The sequence below is a fragment of the Nanorana parkeri genome, unplaced genomic scaffold (assembly GCF_000935625.1).
Source record: "Nanorana parkeri isolate BGI_ZX_2015 unplaced genomic scaffold, ASM93562v1 scaffold82, whole genome shotgun sequence".
In the NCBI taxonomy this organism is placed as follows: domain Eukaryota; kingdom Metazoa; phylum Chordata; class Amphibia; order Anura; family Dicroglossidae; genus Nanorana; species Nanorana parkeri.
In genome coordinates, this window is record NW_017306350.1 from 72,168 (window position 1) to 90,454 (window position 18,287).

At 38.1% G+C, this 18,287-nt stretch overlaps 1 protein-coding gene across 1 annotated transcript in view; it reads left to right on the forward strand.

Annotated features, from left to right (window-relative positions):
* SHF (Src homology 2 domain containing F) overlaps positions 1-18,287 on the forward strand; it is a 93,662-nt gene that overhangs the window by 58,320 nt on the left and 17,055 nt on the right. Inside the window, exon 5 of the mRNA XM_018577006.1 lies at positions 865-984. Coding sequence (XP_018432508.1) covers positions 865-984 — 120 coding nt within the window. The remainder of the gene's footprint in view (positions 1-864; positions 985-18,287) is intronic.

An 18,287-nucleotide genomic window follows, 5' to 3' on the forward strand; every position in this document is an offset into this window, starting at 1 on the left:
AAATATTTCATATTATGTCTGTTTTAGCATGTTATGATTTTGGTTTTACCTGCCATAACCAGCAATCAGGGAGGTGGGGCACCATTATGGACTTGTTTTGCTGTAGTATGTAAATGCTACTATAAACTAGACATCCAACGAAACTATCCATATTACTTACTTTCTAAAAATATTGCACCAGTTCGGCAGATAAATGATGTCCGAATTCCCCCCGTACTACCCAGATATTTTTGGGTTATTCCATACTCAAGGGTATAATTGCCACCTCCCTGAGACCTAATTCGAGGCTATAGACTGGCATTTTTGCCTCCATCCCCATACCCAGCAAGTGGTCCACCAAATCCCACCTTGTTCCTCATAATTATCCTCCAGCATAGAAGTGCTTTTCATAATTGTGAATGGTCACTGATTATGGACTGATTTGTACATGTTGGTATATAACAAATAGCATAGGAGAAGATGCAGACTTGGCTCCCTTCGGTTATTGGTGGCTCACCTGCTGCTATAACTACAAGAATCCTTATTACCATACCACTTCTTCCTTGGCCTTTGTTGGCTTATATGTCTGCCGTACTGCATGTTCAGTGAAGTGTTTGTGCTAATGTAAATGTGCATAAATCAATATAATAATATAAGCATAACTTTACTATTGCGTTTTACTTGTAGTCTTAAAATTTCAGTTAAAAAAAATGTATCTATGAATGCGTGTATGATGTTTATGTGCGTGTCTGGTATGTAAGTGTGTGTGTGTGTATGATAATATATTTTTTTTTAATCAAGAATAGATTAGTAGCCATCCTCCTCCCTTGAATGAGACAACCTTTTTGTTCTTTTGTTTTCTTTAATAATCTGATGCCCTCACAGCTGGTACCACGGTGCAATCAGCCGCACAGATGCAGAGAGTCTCCTGAGGCTTTGTAAAGAAGCAAGTTACCTGGTGCGAAACAGCGAGACCAGCAAGATTGACTTTTCCTTATCACTGAAGTAGGTGTCTTGCCTTTCACTTAGAAACAAGCAACAACAGTTCACACAAGGGTACAGCTCATTATACTTTAATTTTTTTCTGCTGTTTACCATCTATTGGTGCCTTTATTATTTTAGTCTCACCCTAGACATTTTTTTTTATTCTGGGTCCATATACTGGCGTTTTGGTAACACATTTCTTCTGTTTTAGTAGTGAATTGTGCAGATTGTTTTCTGTAAAGTGGGCATATCCATGCAGACGTTTAGTGCACACTCGGAGGAAAATAATCTTTTTCTATATCTTTTTTCCAGGGATAAAAACAGTATATGTATATATTACATGAGACATGATTATATTTTAAATAGGCTGTAATAATATGCTTTTGACAGTAGTGATTTGAACTCTTCTTTCTGTTTAGCAGCAATTCTAATCTCTTGGGTACATTGCGCAAAGTCTTTATGTATTCCTATTAACCCTACACATTGGCCGAGTTCTGTTCCCTCTGCTAAAACTCTGCATCAATGGAAATGGGTACAGACAAAGTGTTCCAATGTTGCAAGCCATAAGTAAGGAAAATAAATATTGCAGAAAGAATGCAGCAGCATCATTTTGAAAATATAACAAAGGGTTGGTTTGATGAGCAGAAAGAGTCAGTTGAATACAGCAGTAAATTGGTATGAACTTTAATTCTTTAGTGTAGGCATTTAAAATAAACACATATAGCTGGTGGTTTATCACTTATTCCTCTTTTACATAACAGTCAACTCATATATCTATGAAATATTTAGTTCCTTTTGTGTGAGGATCAGTCCTGAAATATTTTTTACATTTGATATTCCGCATAGAAGTTGGGTTAATCTAAATGGACTTTTTCTACATTGTGTCTAAATTCCTAGGTGTACTGATTAAGCAGTTATTTATGTCACAGAGTTCTAAAATTAAGAGGACATCTCCTCAAACTGCTTAGAGCTTTTATTAGTTTGGTTCTCTGCTTGACATAACTTAATAGAAGCTGGCTACCCTTGAGGGCAGTGTAAATTACTGTTGTCCATTAAAAATAGCCGTTTTAAATTGGATGGCTAGTAAATGGACAAAACAGTCTAACAATAAAAGCCCAGTGATGGAGAGTCAGTAATGCATGCACTCTGTATCTGAGCACTGAAAACATTTTCACTGGAAAGATGAGCTCAATACTGCTTTGTGAATTTATATGGTAAATCCCATTCCAGGTAAATTGTTATATTAGCCTACATATGATACAGTAACAATTTTCAGGACCTGTATGCAGAGCTGTATTTAGACCTCACATTACCATATGCATTCTTGAATGATGCCCCTTTTCCTTGTCATGTGATTATCTTAGTGAAAACAAATGCTGAAATGTTCAACTGGAGGCATCTTGCATTCCGTTTTTTATACAGAACTGCTTAAACTGTAGAGAAAACAGGAGAAAGAAAAATGGCTGAAGCTGAATTCACATCTATGCATTTTTCCCCCAATGCGTTTTCTATTGAAATCAAAAGAGGCACATCAAAACGTATTTCAACGCGCATCGACTCGCAATAAAGTGTATTGTCAAGCATTTTCAATGTGAGTTGCGAATTATTGTATTGAATGTGCATTATAACACAAACGTATTTCAACGCGCATCGACTCGCAATAAAGTGTATTGTCAAGCATTTTCAATGTGAGTTGCGAATTATTGTATTGAATGTGCATTATAACACATATCACCGCTTGTAGATGCAGGTCATGGTACATTTACATGCATTATGATGCATTAACAGGCATCTTAAAACATTAATTGAGGAGTATTTTAAAGCGTTTTCTTTTGACTTTAATGGAAAATGCATAAAGAACAAATACAAATATGTTAATCTAGCCTAAATGTTGTGACTCTTGTCAACATTTCCTGTTGCCCTAGTGCCCTAGGCACTGGTCTACAGGTGCCATTAAGGCTCTTGCGTTATACATAAAGTAAGCCTGTCAACTCATATTAAAGCGGTAACTGTAAAATGCAATGACCTGGAGATGCCTTACTACCTTTAAAGATCTTAATGAGCCCTCTGGATTTCTCTAAACCTGGGGTACTGTGTTATACAAATCCTGACTTCTGCTTCTAAAGTCAAGCACTGGCCCACCCTCTTCCATTTCCTGCACTTCACTGTTGGTCGTTGAGACCACCATTAACATTAATAGGACTAGGAGATAGCAGGTGTTAGTATTTGCATAATAGAGTGTCTGAATGTTGTCCCTCTGAGAATTTCTGTGCAGGCAACTGTAGAGGCTTGTAAACAGGGAACAATATTTACATATATTGTAATACATGTTCAAGCTGTCCAACTGTGTCCGTCATCTCTCTGGCCAGCCCCTACTCTACCAGCAAAAAGCCTTATACTTGCATGTATAAATTGTAGTTAAATGGACACACAATGCTGATATGAAGTAAGCTTACAATGAAAAGACAGCTGCATATACACGTGTGCACAGTTTAGAAATATAATAAACACTCTCAAACATTTGTTTATATAAAGGGTGCACATATTTTATATATTTATGGAATAGATAAAGTGTATGTGAAAATTCTTACAGCATATAGCCTGCATTTGTTCTTACTGAAAATCTGGGGTATAAATAGGTACCAAAGGTAACTCTTGTAGTATATATGCGACACGGCTGTCTATGGATTAATAGATACAAGGGCATTTAAGTCAAAGGACCATGTCTGAGAACTGTTATAGCAAAAAATCTTGCCTTGGCTGTCAATGCCTGTAAGATGGTTTCTAAATTGTCTCTCTGATCTTATAACACCTTGATGCTCTACATCCCCCATCAATTTTCTTTTCTCATATGCCCTAAAGCATATTAGCTTCCAATAACCTCACTTCAGTCTTAGGTGATATTTTGTCCTTGAGAGAAGAGATTTTGTGTACGCCACAATTACATTTTGTACTGATCCCTTTTATTCTGAAAATATATTAAATTACCTTGCCTTGAATTAAGGTACTTGTCTACTACATTTTAAAAAATGGCCAAAAGGTCTGTGGCATATAATCAGTGCTTGTCTCGTAATGTTTTATCTTTTTCTCATATACTTTACATTGAGCAAAGCTAGTGGACTTTGTATTCATGAAAGCCTTAAAAGAAACATGTTCCATGTCGGAGACGAGTGGAGTTCCTCTGTTCTGTATCCATATCTTTTATCCTTAAATTATTACTCTTGCAGTCATACGGTTTGGCATAGTTACATTTTTTTATGCGTCTCCTTGCAAACTGTCCTCTAAGATTAAATATTATGTCCTTTAGGCTAGTATTGATAATTTCACTTTCCTCTCTCATTGCTGCCATGTTCTTTGCTACCTTTAATCACAACCCCAAATCTCTTTTATATGGTGCACATCCTTAGACTGGTAATACTGAAAACTCTGGCATTTCCAGAATTGCTTATATATTTGAGAGTCTTTGGGGGTTATCTAGTTTACTAATATATAGGTGTTTTAAAGTTGTTCAGTCCAGAAGATCACCAACCCTGTACTTAGAAAATGTTGGTAACAAAAGCAAATGTGTTCAAAGTGGCAAATGGAACCAACCTTTGACTTCTCCTTCATTCTTTCATTAAAAGTTCAGAATGTCAGGGATGTTGGAACTAATTTCTATTAGTGAGGAGCAAGTAATGGTGAGCAAATCTGCCCAGGTTCGATTAGCATGGGGTTTGGTGAGTCCTGTTAAGGATTCGCAGAACTTGAAGTTCATGAGGGGCCAATCATGTTGTCATTGTTAGTCCATTTAGGGCTAATAGACAACATGTTCTGAAAAAAGGCATTGGAATCAACTGTCAGGAGAGAAGTTCAAAGCTAACCTTCGAAAGTATTATTTCACTAAGAGAGCAGTTGATGCTTGAAAAGTCATCCAGCAGATGGTGAGTCAGTCAACAGTAACTGACTTTAAACATGTTCGGGACAAACATAGATCTATATTCAGACATAAAAGTTACAAAAAACAATAATCAAATAAAGGGGCAGACTCAATGAACCACTTTATATGTTTGCCGTCACTCTTCATTGTTTTTATGGGAAGCAGGTCACTAACATGGGGAACATGTATCAATGGCAACTTCACAGCTAGTGTTGGATGTTCATTTGTGACATGGAAGAAATACAGATCCTTTAAATTACAGGTTTTGTGGATGTTATAGAAAAGCGCAAATTTCATGAACAGCCTTGGCAACTGGCAGTGCATATGTAGTTGAGGAATTAATTTTACAGGATCATCACCCCCACCCCCCCAATATTAATTTCACTTTTAATAATATGTTCCAGAAATATGTTCTTCTTTAGGTAGAAGGCATGCTTTTCCTGCCAAATAAAAATTGGCTAGTGTCTGCTGATGCAAAACTGTCCTATTGCTGGCCAATTTCTATCAAGCTCTCAAAGAAGATCACAGATGATGAAGCAGTGTAAACACCTGAGCGAAATACAAGGCAAAGGCAGATGTTTTCTTACAAGAATGAAAGGCTAGGTTTACTTTTAACACCATGTTGTAAGTTACACCCATATTTAGGGTGTAACATGGACACATTGTCAGCTCCCCACCCCGCCGTGGACTTCTTCTACCCCCAAGCTCCTAATATTTTTGGACCTCCATTCTGTGAATGGAGAAGCTGCCACCATGGCAGAGGGACTTGTAGTGCTCAGTGGAATGGAAGTGCAATGACATGATTGATTTATTCTTTTTCTCATCCCTGTTACTGAAAGTCCGTACCTCAGTACATGTAGGAACTGGAGGAAGTCTGCAAGAGCCAGAGCATGCACATTTTTTCTTTTATGAATATGTGTGCATTCTTATTGTTATTTTTTTTAAGACAAAAGTGGAGATGCTATAATTCAGTTGTAGATAATTTGGAATGCGGCACGGCAGTTTTAATGAGCAAGTCTAGGGTGTGATATACTGGACACACAGGGTGTAGACAGGTTTTTTTTCTTCAAGAATTAAGAGACTGCAAATGATGCAGCAGGGTATATGGGCCAGTGGCAGGGCAATTTTAATCAGGTGGGATAGGCTTAACCAGTGTATGCCTAACCTTTTTTTTTTTTTACTATTGGATTAGGAGGAGTTTGCTAAATGGCTCAATGTGAGTAATATATTGTGAGGTGGTTTAGGTGCACAGTGTTTTTGCACTGTTGGTTTTTTTTTCAATTAAACAATGCAGACCTGTGCTTTGAGCGTAAAAAAAGGTCTCATCAACAAAAAGCCTGTAACCCCCCCATAAATAGAAAAGCTCCTGTACTTGTTTGGGCATAGGGCGTTTTTCAGCGTGTTTCGACGTGCTGAAATACGCCCAGATAGGAACCATGCCCATAGGAAATTATGGGATTTCACTTGCTGAGCATTTTTCAGCGCTTCGATCAGTGCTGAAAAACGCCCAGGTGTGAACCCAGCCTGAAGGTCACATGAGTGCTTCTGAGCATCCAAAGTGCTTGTCCTCCTACAAAAAGATTTTCCCAAATGTTGGAAGGGACATTGTTTATTTTCTATGGAAAATAATTAACAGTTCCATACCACATGTGCTACATCTATTGGCTAAATCAGGGAGACCACTGAGGGTCCCAGCAATGCATTATTCCAAGTGACAATATCTTGTTGTCCACTATGTTGAGTGAGAAATATGTCCAATGGACTACACTTAGCCTGCAGTCTTCACTTACGTATATGCGTATTATGCCAGTTACTAAGCACTGTGATATTATTGACATATAGTAGTGTAAAAAAATTATATTCCAAAACTGTTCACATGTAAATTTCGGAAAAAGTGTAAAAATAATAACCATGTCATCTTTACAGTGTCCCTGTCCTAGCTTTAGCCAATCAGGAAGCCGGGTGGCGAGTCATTACCCGCCGCCCGGCTTCCTGATTGGCAGAGAAGACGGCCCCATGTTCCCTTGCAGCACTGCCAGTGAGAGGATATCTTCCTCTCACTGGAATTTCCGGTATCAAGGGTAAGTATTGGAGCATTTGGGTGAGTATGAGTACCACATATCCACACCGACTGAAAAATGGCCTGGATGGGAAGGGGGTTTAACACCGCGGATGTCAACTGGTTAATACCAGTATCGGTGCATCGCTAGTTTAAAGTATAAAATATGGGAGCTGTTGTAAAAGGATTGTTTAACATGTAAGTTGATATAAATAATGATGTACTTTCAGTAATTAGTGTATTCACCTACATTGACCAATTTTAATAAAATTATAAAACTGGTGACTGGTGCAATACACCAAAACCCTTGTAATTTTGTACTCATATTTTGAAAATAAAGCACTTTATATAAGGATTAGAGTTACAGTGGAGAGCACACAATATGTAAAGGTATTTAACAGTGTAGGTCCTGTGGAAATCAGTTGCAGAGAAAAACTGCTTTTAAATGACACATGTAAAATGTCAACTATTTCACTAAAGGAGAGCGCAGGTTCTGCGCTATATGATTACTATCCTACTTGATTTTATGAATCTGACCCATGTTGCTTTATGTTGCATGCATTCCTGTCATAACTTACCTGTCTTTATAGCAGTTATTGTAAACACAAGATTTTCCTTTTTTTAAATGAAAACATGTATGATGTCAGGAAATGGGCCAGCATGCACAATAATGCAGTTGGGTTGCTTTTGGCTAGCTTGTGCTTCTTGTGATGGTGGAATGTGTTAGCCATAATAAGCTGTTTATTTTTTATTTTTACCCCAAACAAGCTTTTGATGCATCTCATTTACAGGAAGATGGGATAGGTCATATAAAAATACTTACCCTTACCTGTGTTGTGGAGGTTGTCAGCTTTAAGGTGCAAGTAAAAAGTTAAAGATTTACATGTAGGCCATTCTAACAACCTTCAGTTTACTCATTTACACTTTTTTTTTTAAGTGTTCTATGGTAATATTGATCAACTGCTGAGTCTTGTGCATTTTCTTTACAATTTTCCTTGTTCTATATTGCCAGTTGCCCCTAATTCTTTGCAAGTCTTCTAAAGCTAGCCATACACTTGTAGATTTCTGAACGAACATTTATACGAAAGATCTTTCTTTAACGCCAGATAATGTCGCTAAGACACTTAACAAATATCGACCGATATTTTGTTTGATTGTAACATTCGATTTTGGAATGAATAGAATTTCCCCGAATGAAAACCATATTCACTTATTAGAATTTTGTTTGTTCAGGAAAAAAATTCCATCATGCTCCTTCGAGTTTTCTCGTCACTATGGTCAGCAACTGTTAGAAAGTTGTATGAAAGTTCTCTCTAAGCAGTATATGTCCAGCTTAAGTGCATCCAGAGCACTAAAGCAGGATAAAAATATGTTCAAATGGAACTGAGGTATTTCAGTTCATACAAGGGAATAGATGGTGACCAGATGACCTTCAATATGTGCAGCTGCTTCAAGGGTTTTGTAAATATTTATATAGTTCATGAAACCTAATAATGTGCACAAGGAAATCATACTCTATAGAGTAAGCGGAAAACAAATTATGATCTGAAGCTGTTGGGTCACATAGGGAGAAACTTACAATGATCATAAATTCATGTACCAGCCTTTAGGTACAATCATGAAAAGTTATTGGGGCAAATTACTTGAAAGCGCTTAGTATAAGATTGTAAAATTATAAATATTGATGACCGCCACAGTACAGAGAAGGATATAAATCCAGCAGATATAAATTTACTGTTTACTAATATTTATTTTGAATGCCATAGGTAAATGTCTAACACAAATATATAATATTCACAAAAGAACTTCATTTTATAGTTGAATATCTCTGTAACATTATTTCTCCTTTAAATTAATACATTGCATAATGAGTGAGGCCATATTAGCAGTGTAAGTGAGCAGAAGCATTCTAAGTGGTTAGCACACGTCCCTTCAGGTGGGGGGCTGCCACAAGGGGCACTATCCACAAGGGGTTTGTATGTTATCTTCTTATTTATTATTAAGGCCCAACTGTTCCTGTTTCTATCCACAATTCAAAAATATACTAATAGGCAGGGCCGGATTTCCCACAAGGCCAACCAAGGCCCGGCCTTGGGGCAGCAGGGTGTGGAATTCCTATCTCCCGATGCCTTGGGCATGCATTTCCGGATGTTGGGCGGGTAGTTTTTTCTACATTTAGCCCTGCTTTGGGCAAGCAGAGCTAAATGTACAGCGGGGAAGCCACCGCTTGTTTTGTACAAGTGATCTTGGCAATGACACCGAGATCGCTTGTATGCAGCCTGCAGGTCTGCTATTCTCCATGGGGGGGTTTAGCGGGTAGTGGGGCACCTTGGGGAACCTGGCTTTGGGGCAGCATAGAGAGTAAATACTGCCCTGCTGATAGGTCAGTCGTCTTCTGATCAAATCATCCAGTTTGTGTCCTTTTGATCTAAATATTTCTGTGTATTTTTAAAAGCAGTGTGCAATATGCCAGTGCTGTATTCATAGCCATACAAAAAAACAAAAGGAAGGGCTGTATGGTACCCATGGTAAAAAGTGTGGGTGTGAAGTTCTGACAAGATATAGAATTATAAGAAATATATAAGGAAGCCAAGTAAGAAGAAATGGCTGAGCCAGGTGATCTAAATCAAATGGACCCAAGCAACAGTTTTGTTTGCCAAACTAATGTCCAGGGTTGGCATAAGCGGTTTTAGATATACATAGGGGATATTTTAATATAGATATATAGACAAACTTTGTTGCCTATATACTGATATACGAATTGTTGATGTGGTCTATGGAACTAAATTGCCGTTTCTGACTTCATGAATGTATTCAAATGACGATTGCATATGTGCAGGCCAACCCCCATTCCCCCCAACTGAAACCTTTTTTTTTTAGTTTTGCAAAAGGGATAGCACCTCTGTTAGGATTTATATTTGTTTTACATCCTGTCTCATTGACACCAAACCAATAGGACAGGAAGCTAGGGGAATTTTCTCCAATAGCAACACAGACAGATACAAAAATCCTACTATTCCCTGCTCACTCTCTTCCGCTAAAAATAACATTTTGACTGGAATACGGCTTTAAAAAAACCTGTAAAGGATTTACACGTAGATCTGTGGATATCATTGGTACCTCTTTGATGCAGCTTTTTTGCAGATTTATTAGCTGCCTTTTTTATACTGGGCATCATCTTATTACTGATTCTATATGCTTAAATTCAAGGCACCGTCTCGTGATATAAATCTGTCTGAAACTGATATGGAAAATATATCTGAAAATGCAATATTATGAACATAAAATCAGTAGTATGAGGTAATGAAACACTGCTGGTATATGTAAATGAATAAAACCTAGAACATCTCATAAACCAGAAAAAACAGGGCATAAAATGTATATTAAAATGATTAATGTGATAGAAATTCAAGATAATAACAATATACACCAGAACTGAAATAATTACAAATCAGAGCATAGTAAATAAAGCCATGTTTACTGAAAGAGCTGTTAGCAAGATTTACAAATGCTGGTGTACAGCTTTTTGTGCTGTATTGTTGCATGCTTTACACTAAATCAGGCTTAAGGTAAACCTCCAGCTTAGCATTTTTTGCTTCAGATACAGTTGTTGGGAATGATTACTAGTATCGGTATCTGTGCCGATACCGAGTATTTGGGCGAGTCCCATAGCCTCCTCTAATCACTTGCTTAGCAACACTCAGATTGAAAAATGGTTCTGGTTCTGTAGTGGATACAGTTAATCATCTTTTTAATTTTATGAAAGTGTAACATACCAGCCGGGCAGCGCGTCATTATACGCTGCTCGGTTTCCTGATTGGCCAGGAAGCCGGCTCCATGCTCCCTCGTCACTTGTGGTCAGGAAGCAGGCTTTATGCTCCCTCGTCACCTCGTAATGTGGCAAATGCTGGACACAATTACTGCACAGTTGGGAAAGTTATGTCACAAAACGTGCAGTGAGTCGCAAACATTATTAATCAATTATTATTATTATATATTTATATCACACGAACACTTAAGAAAAAAGACGCAAAACAGAGAAGACTTTGCGGTTAGTTAGAGATTTTGGTCTCTTTCAAAATGTTGTTGCAAACGTTCATAAATTCTCCCCATGAATGTGCACTAAAATAAGCAGACTCATATTTACATGCTCAGCGTTGTACAGATTCATGGAAACCTATACATGCACATGGAAACTTTTAAATGCACATATGGCCTAGGACAGAAAGGTACAGTACATCAAGTAGCAAGCAACAGGTAGTCACCCTATAGAGTGTTAGTCTAGAAGAAAAAAGGTAAAAGACATATTTTATATATCAGTAAATCGGTTATCTTTGTTCCCGCACTATTGTTTTGAGGCTGTGCTGATTTATGCAGCCTTTGTATTTTATCTTCAGGTGTTGGGAGGTAGTGTTATACATCTGGTATGTTTGGAATTATTTTATATCTGGAAAAAAAGCAGCCCCAGCTGGTACAAGCTTAAAGCAAGTCCTTTTGTTGTCTCATTAGAAGGAATGCTGTACAGCTGAGCTTTAAGGATAAGTGCGGCTCTTCTGGTAGAAAAGTTAACAGAGCAGAATAGATTAGGTATTGCATTTTTGTGACGTTTTTCAGTCATAAACATTTCTTTTACACTGCCATGCATGTTTGACAAGAGCTTATAAACATTTTTTTAGTGTGTGTGTGTGTGTGTGATACACATGCATATATAACCTTGTGAAGAAGTAAGTGCTGCTCATGGTAATTGTTCACTTTTTCAAGGCAAACATTAGATCTGCATTCAAACAGTGTTTTAAGAAGAGCTTCGAGAAATAAAAAACTTAACTTACTCCAGTACTGCAAGGGTTAAGTGCTCGTTTACATCTAGGGGATTTAAAAAAAAGCAGATTTACTTACCTGATCCTCAGTCCTGCTGACCCCCTTCAGGCTACAGTCCGTTGAGCCTTTTTTCCCCTTGGCTCCGGCACTCTAAGAAGCGCTGACGCCATCATGTCTAATGCAGGCCCATTGCACTGCATTAGATGCAAAGACACTGAAGGGCATTCCATAGCCAAAGCAGAGCGGAAAATGCTTTATTTTAAAATGAATGGACAAAATGAAGATTGTACCCTTGCAGTGTGGGGATTGGCCCACTGCAAGGGTAAGGTTTTTTTTTTTTTTTTTTTTTTTCGACAGCTTTTCTTTAAGATAGGGTTGAACAAAGACACCAGATTGGGTGCCACACATAAATATGTGTGCACACATATCTTATAGATATAATGAAAATCAGAATATTGTATATAAGGCCAAAAGCAAATCAGTTTTTATCACAAACCATTATTAAAAAAAAACAAACACCAGGAATGAGATCATTATGTAATTCAAGGCTGATGGATACAATATATTCTTTTGTACCGTATATTACTATTATAACTTTTTTTTACTCAGAAAATCTACATTTTTACAGGCTATACAATATTTCATTTGATATGGAAATCAGATGGCTGTGGTGAAAGCAATAGTTTTTCCCCCTTGCACTGAATATCCAGTAGAGAATGCCCGTGAACTGACACTGGATAATTCTCCGAATGATTGCATGGTTACCCTTTGCAAAGTAGGTATATTACACTTGCCAATGGATTGATAATCTTCTGTAATAGTATGCAGGTTTAAGACATTATTCTGTATCTATGACTTGCTTTACTAAACAAAAATGATATAGTGTATTCAGATTTTGTAGCTGCTTCCATTTAAAAGGTTGTCAGAAATTACCTTAATGTGCTGTAGCAGAGAAAGATGGTCCCTTTCAGCCCAGATAAATTATATATGATTACAATATGACTTTCAGGAACAAACATTGGCACAAACCATATACACGACTAAAGACTTTAGATAGGAGAGCCGCTCTTCTTCAAGATAATAAACATGAAGACTTTTCATTATCATTAACTAGCAAATGGCAATGAGAAGGCTGACATTTACTGTAAGCTGCTAGAGATGTAAGCAAGCTTGTTCTCAAGGAAAATGTGTTGTAAACCAGTGCCAAAATAGGGCACACCTGGAGCCAAGTCCTCTGAATATACTATTTATCTCACTGCATATGCAGCATTAAAGATGAAAGCTGAACTCCAGGCAGATGTACAAATCATCATTTAATGCTGTTATGGGGTCATTATAAAAACCCATGAAATATATTTTACATGCAGCTGGTGTAAGTGCCTGAATCTCTTTTAGTATCAGACAGTTTTTTTCTTTCACACCAGCACTCTTGGGGGGGATGCAGCACAGTAAGCCATTCTGTTTCAGCTGAAGTGCCATATAACGGAGGTAACATGTTTGCAGTAGAAGAAAGCAAAGTGGTGACTTATAGCCTAGGGTGGGTCCTAGATATGGCTGTGTTGCTGAACTGCACTGCAGGATTGGTTGAAAAGAAAACATTTGTAGACATGTAACACAAGTCAAATATTGCACGTACAGTATACAATATAAACTGTATATTTAACTGCCTCTTTTTTAATAAATTTAACTTGTGTTGGCTTATTTACAGTTTGGAGCCATTTGGGAATATCTGTTTACAAAACAGATCTTTACCACTGTTTAAAGAGCAGCAAGAGTGGGACAACAGTCCTAACAGACCGTTTAACTATCATTGGCCAAGCTCTGCCTAGTGGTATCATGATTTGTCAAGGCAGCAAGGGCATTTGTAGAACTAATGTATTTATACTTTTGTGAAACATTGCTCTGAAACCCTTTAGTATTAGTGTAAACCAAAAATACAAGCGGTGAATCCGGTGTTTGTTGATGCAAAATCAAGTGTACATCGCAGCAAGTTCCCCAGACCAAACTCCTTTGACGTGTTTCACCAATGTGGCTTACTCATAGAGGTGGAGTTTCTGAATGCATGATAAAGCTTATACCCCAAAAGCATACCTCACTCCAGGTGTAAGATGGATTGCACCCGCCCACACTTTTAATTCACCAGAAACCAATAAGGATGATAAAACAGAATGCAATAACATACCCAGTATGATAATGATATAAATAGTGTAAAATCTGTGCAATCCAACCCAGCACACATTAACAACTGTCATAAAAAATACATATATAAAATTAATTGTGTGTGTATATATTTCTCGCAGTAATGCACCACCACTCCCTCTACCACCCCTGAACACGGGAAGCCTGCCGGGATGCGCTCCAGTGCGTTCCAGCAGCGAATCTTGCTGGAACACACCGGAGCTGGTGTGAACTGGTCCTAAAGGTGGTGTGCCGAGTGCATAATCAATTTTGGTGATGGGGGACAAGCTGTGTGAAATTATACTTACTTTTTGGAACTCGCTATCATATGAAGAGCCATGAAATTCCACCAGTTGTCTCCACTGTATACAGCTTAATCTATTTCCCCCTTGTATAGTCTTTCTATCTGAAGTCAAAGGCAATAACAATCAATTCATCTTGGGGGGACAAGCTGAATGACTGCCCTCAAACACCCAACTCATTACGTAGCGTTGGCAGTGCATTTGTGATAGTAAATGTACTGCTTGAGTCATGTTTAAACAACTGTATATGTGCAGCCAGAATAATAGTATAATTTATAAAAGACACAGTTGTCTGTGTATGTCCATTAAAGCAAACCAGAGTTGCCTGGATCTGCCTGCTTTTCTTTATCTTCCTATCTATCTGAAAAAAAATAAGGATAGCAGTAAAATATACTGCATTGGACACAAAGACTGTATTCTTTGAGGTTTTTACTCCATAAAGTAAATAGGCAAAAAAGCCTGTAGCTTTCTGAAGAGACTTAAATTAAAAGCAACAGGGCCATTAGGCTGTCAAATGGAATTGGTGCAGGTGTCATTAGGCAGTGTCACTGCCTTATCTTTTTCTCTCAACTCATCTTCAAGCTACAGGCCATGAATAGTGCTTACTCACTGATTTATAAAGAATTGGTTATTACATCTAATGGAAATAATCTGTGCATGTGCCAGAAGGCTTGAGAGAAGCAAGGGCAAAATGGGAGATGAGAGAATGCCACATGATGGAAGACCTGAACACTGGAAGCAATGATAAGTAGGAAAGCACATCTGCAAAATAGATATAGTGTAACTGGGAAGAAAAGAAGCTGCCAGTTCAAGAGGGAATAGCGTAATGGTATTTTGCACATGCTTTTCAAATCCTGCAACGTTTAAAGATACTTATAGATATATTCTGGATGTCTAAATATGTTATGTCACATTAAGATGTGCAAGGCAGTTTTTGAGATTATTTTCTACTGTTGGTTGAAGTTATGGGTGAAATTTCAGCATAAGGCATGTGCTTTATTTTAGAGACGTTCGATGCATGAGTAAACAGGACCGTGTGATTCCTGTGGGATCACAGGCACTGTGAACTGGCAGATGTGCTCATAGCACAGCATATTGAGCATTAGACTTGATGCTTGAATAGTATTCAAGCTTTAGAACCATAACCACCAGCTTAGATTGGAGATTCAAAATGCTGTAATTAACATGGACATTGTACCTGAGACAAGTGATCTGGTGTATTTCTTTAAAATGTGTCATTGTATAGAGAATGGTTAATTAAATAACAAATCCTTTATACATACATTTTGTATTAGTAAAGGCTGCAGGATTCTGTTGCTGTGTAACTTTATCTAAAGAACATGTGATTTACATAGTCAGGTTGAAAAAAGACACACGTCTATCGAGTTCAAACTATAGCGATATGTAAAGAAAAAAAAGAAGAAAAGCTTAAGCAGAACGCTATGACCCAATTACCCACTGTTGATCCAGAGGAAGGCAAAAAAAACCCTATAAAGCACGGTTCAATTTGCTCCAACAGGGGAAAAAATTCCTTCCTGATCCCATAAGGCAATCGGATATTCCCTGGATCAACAGTCTATATCACTGGAGTCTAGACCACTTTTCATATAAGAAAGTATTTTGCTTGCTTTAGATTAAAGAAGAACTCCAGGCAATAGTGTTCTTCATGACCCCCTCACTGCAAGGGTTAAGTGCTCGTTTGTGTCTAGGTGCAAAAAAAGTTATACTCCCCCGAACAGCCGAGCCGGCTGCCTGCTGCTCTGGTCACTGAAGCCTTTCTTTTCCTACTCTGCAGCATTGGAATGTTCCTCAGTGTCCTCACGTCTATACACTGTGTATAGAATGTGATGATTTATGGGACCTTAGTCCGCTGCAATGGAGGGGGAGAGACACTCCAGGGACCGGTTCAAAAGCAAGCCGTCTCCAAGGGTCAGACTGGAGCCTTTTTTTTTTTTATCCGATTAATCGAACGTAATAATCGGCTAACTAATCGATTATGAAAATAATCGTTAGCTGCAGCCCTAGTCAGGTAAGTATAACTTCTTTTTTTTTTTTCTAACCTGGACAAAAACGAGCAGAGTTAACCCTTGGAGTGGGGGCTTTAAGTTCTGCCCTGAGTTCTCCTTTAAGCTTATTAAAAAATGATGCCATCTGAAGAGTACTATATATAATAATGATGCACAAGGTGCATTGGCCCCTAGTAAACCATCACATTTGGGTTTTTTCCCATTGAACTAACTACAAAAATGTTTTTATTTTTAACAAGATTGCTTGTAATTAGGCAAAGAAACAGGTTTCCCCTTTCCCAGCAGAACATGCTCTCCTTTTCTTTACTCCCCCACCAATTTTTTGTTTAAGCCGCTAAGAACAAAAACAATGTCCTTAATTTCTAGAGGTAGGGCATCTGATTGGCACAATGCTGTCATATTGGAAGTAGTCCACAGACCTATGTAAGATCTGATTAGAGCTCCATGGTCCTTCCTTTATTGCCTTCCAACTGCTAAAAATGCTTTTTCAGCGTGAAATACTGTATGTCAGAGGAGACAACTGCTGCTATTTAATAAACAAGAAAAATTCCTGCAGCCTGGAATTGGCTAATTTTTTTTCTGACTGATTTGCCAGAGTACAGTGAGCTGAAACACCCAGGGATTTTACAGTGGAGCCTGTGTTGAGCTACTCACCTGTAGGAATGTACATTATTTTCTTCAGGAAGCATGATGAAGTTGATAAAGTTGTTTACAATTTAAATATTGGTGCTTTTTTTTTTAAGTGTTGTTTTTATGCAGTTAGATTTGTAGATGTTTTATTCCCATCTACCAGTATCTGTCTCTGTATATTTTTTTTCTTATCCAGAATCTACAATGAACCTGTTTTTGTCTTGTTTTAAGGGCCACTTCATGCTGTCTGCTATTGAACTCCAGTGGTGTACTCTTAAAAAAAAAAAAAAAAAAAGTACAGCAATACTTTTTCAAATGCTTCAAACAATGCACCACGCTGAACCTCTCAACGATATATCAAACATTATTATCATTAAGAGAGGTTCAGCGCAGTGCATTGTTTTAAAGGAGAACTATGAGATGAGTGATTTCCACTCACCTCATAGTTCTAGCCGACACTTATTGGTATCCATTTAGCGCGGATTAGCTGTTGGAAAACGTTTTCAAATGCACCGCAGTGAGATGCGGTGGAACCGCATTGCATTGCAGAGAAACGCACACCATGGCTGCTGGTGTGAACGTACCCTGATTAATTTCTGTTTCTGTCATTTGTTGAACCTATGCCTTTACATGAGGCATGCACTGTAGCTTAAAAAACCTGCTGTGCATGATTTTCCCCCTCAAATAATGTTAAATGGTTAAACATTTATGAAGGGAAATCAGGCAGGTTTGACCCTTGATTTTGCCTCGGAGGCTCCTTCTAGCACACTGGCCTATAATGCGATAGCAGAGTTGTGTATTGGTGTACAAAGAATTCTTGTAAATTTCATCTAACTGCTTGTTACACTGTATAGCGAGTGACAGTCTTTCTCTAGGAGACAAAATTGGAAAGCAGAAATCTTCTAGCGGGCTTTGACAGGTTGTCTAATTAAATGTAAAAAAAATATACATTTATTCATTTTATTTATTTTTTTATTAGAAATGCAGCATGCTTAGTAGAGAAAATACATGCAAAATATTGTAATTTAGTGAATTCACAGGCACCAAAATTGTGTTTAACTACCTCCCGGCCGGCAGTTGTAAAAAAACGGCTGGCCGGGAGCTCTCTAGATCTGAGCAGGCATCTTTAGACGTCTGTACAGACATGCCCCCTCATGTGCGCACGTCCAGCGGCGCGCATGAGGGGGCGTGTCTTAGAGGACGTCTGAAGCGGGAAATGTCCGATATTTAAAAACAGGCAGTGATGCCTGTTAACATACAAGCGATCCGCCGGCTCTATAGTTGTATGGGGTAACGATTGGTTGTATGGGGTAACGATTGGTTGTATGGGGTAACGATCGCTTGTATGGGGTAACGATCGGTGTGTGTGTGTCCTTCTGCGGTCGTCCGCCCCC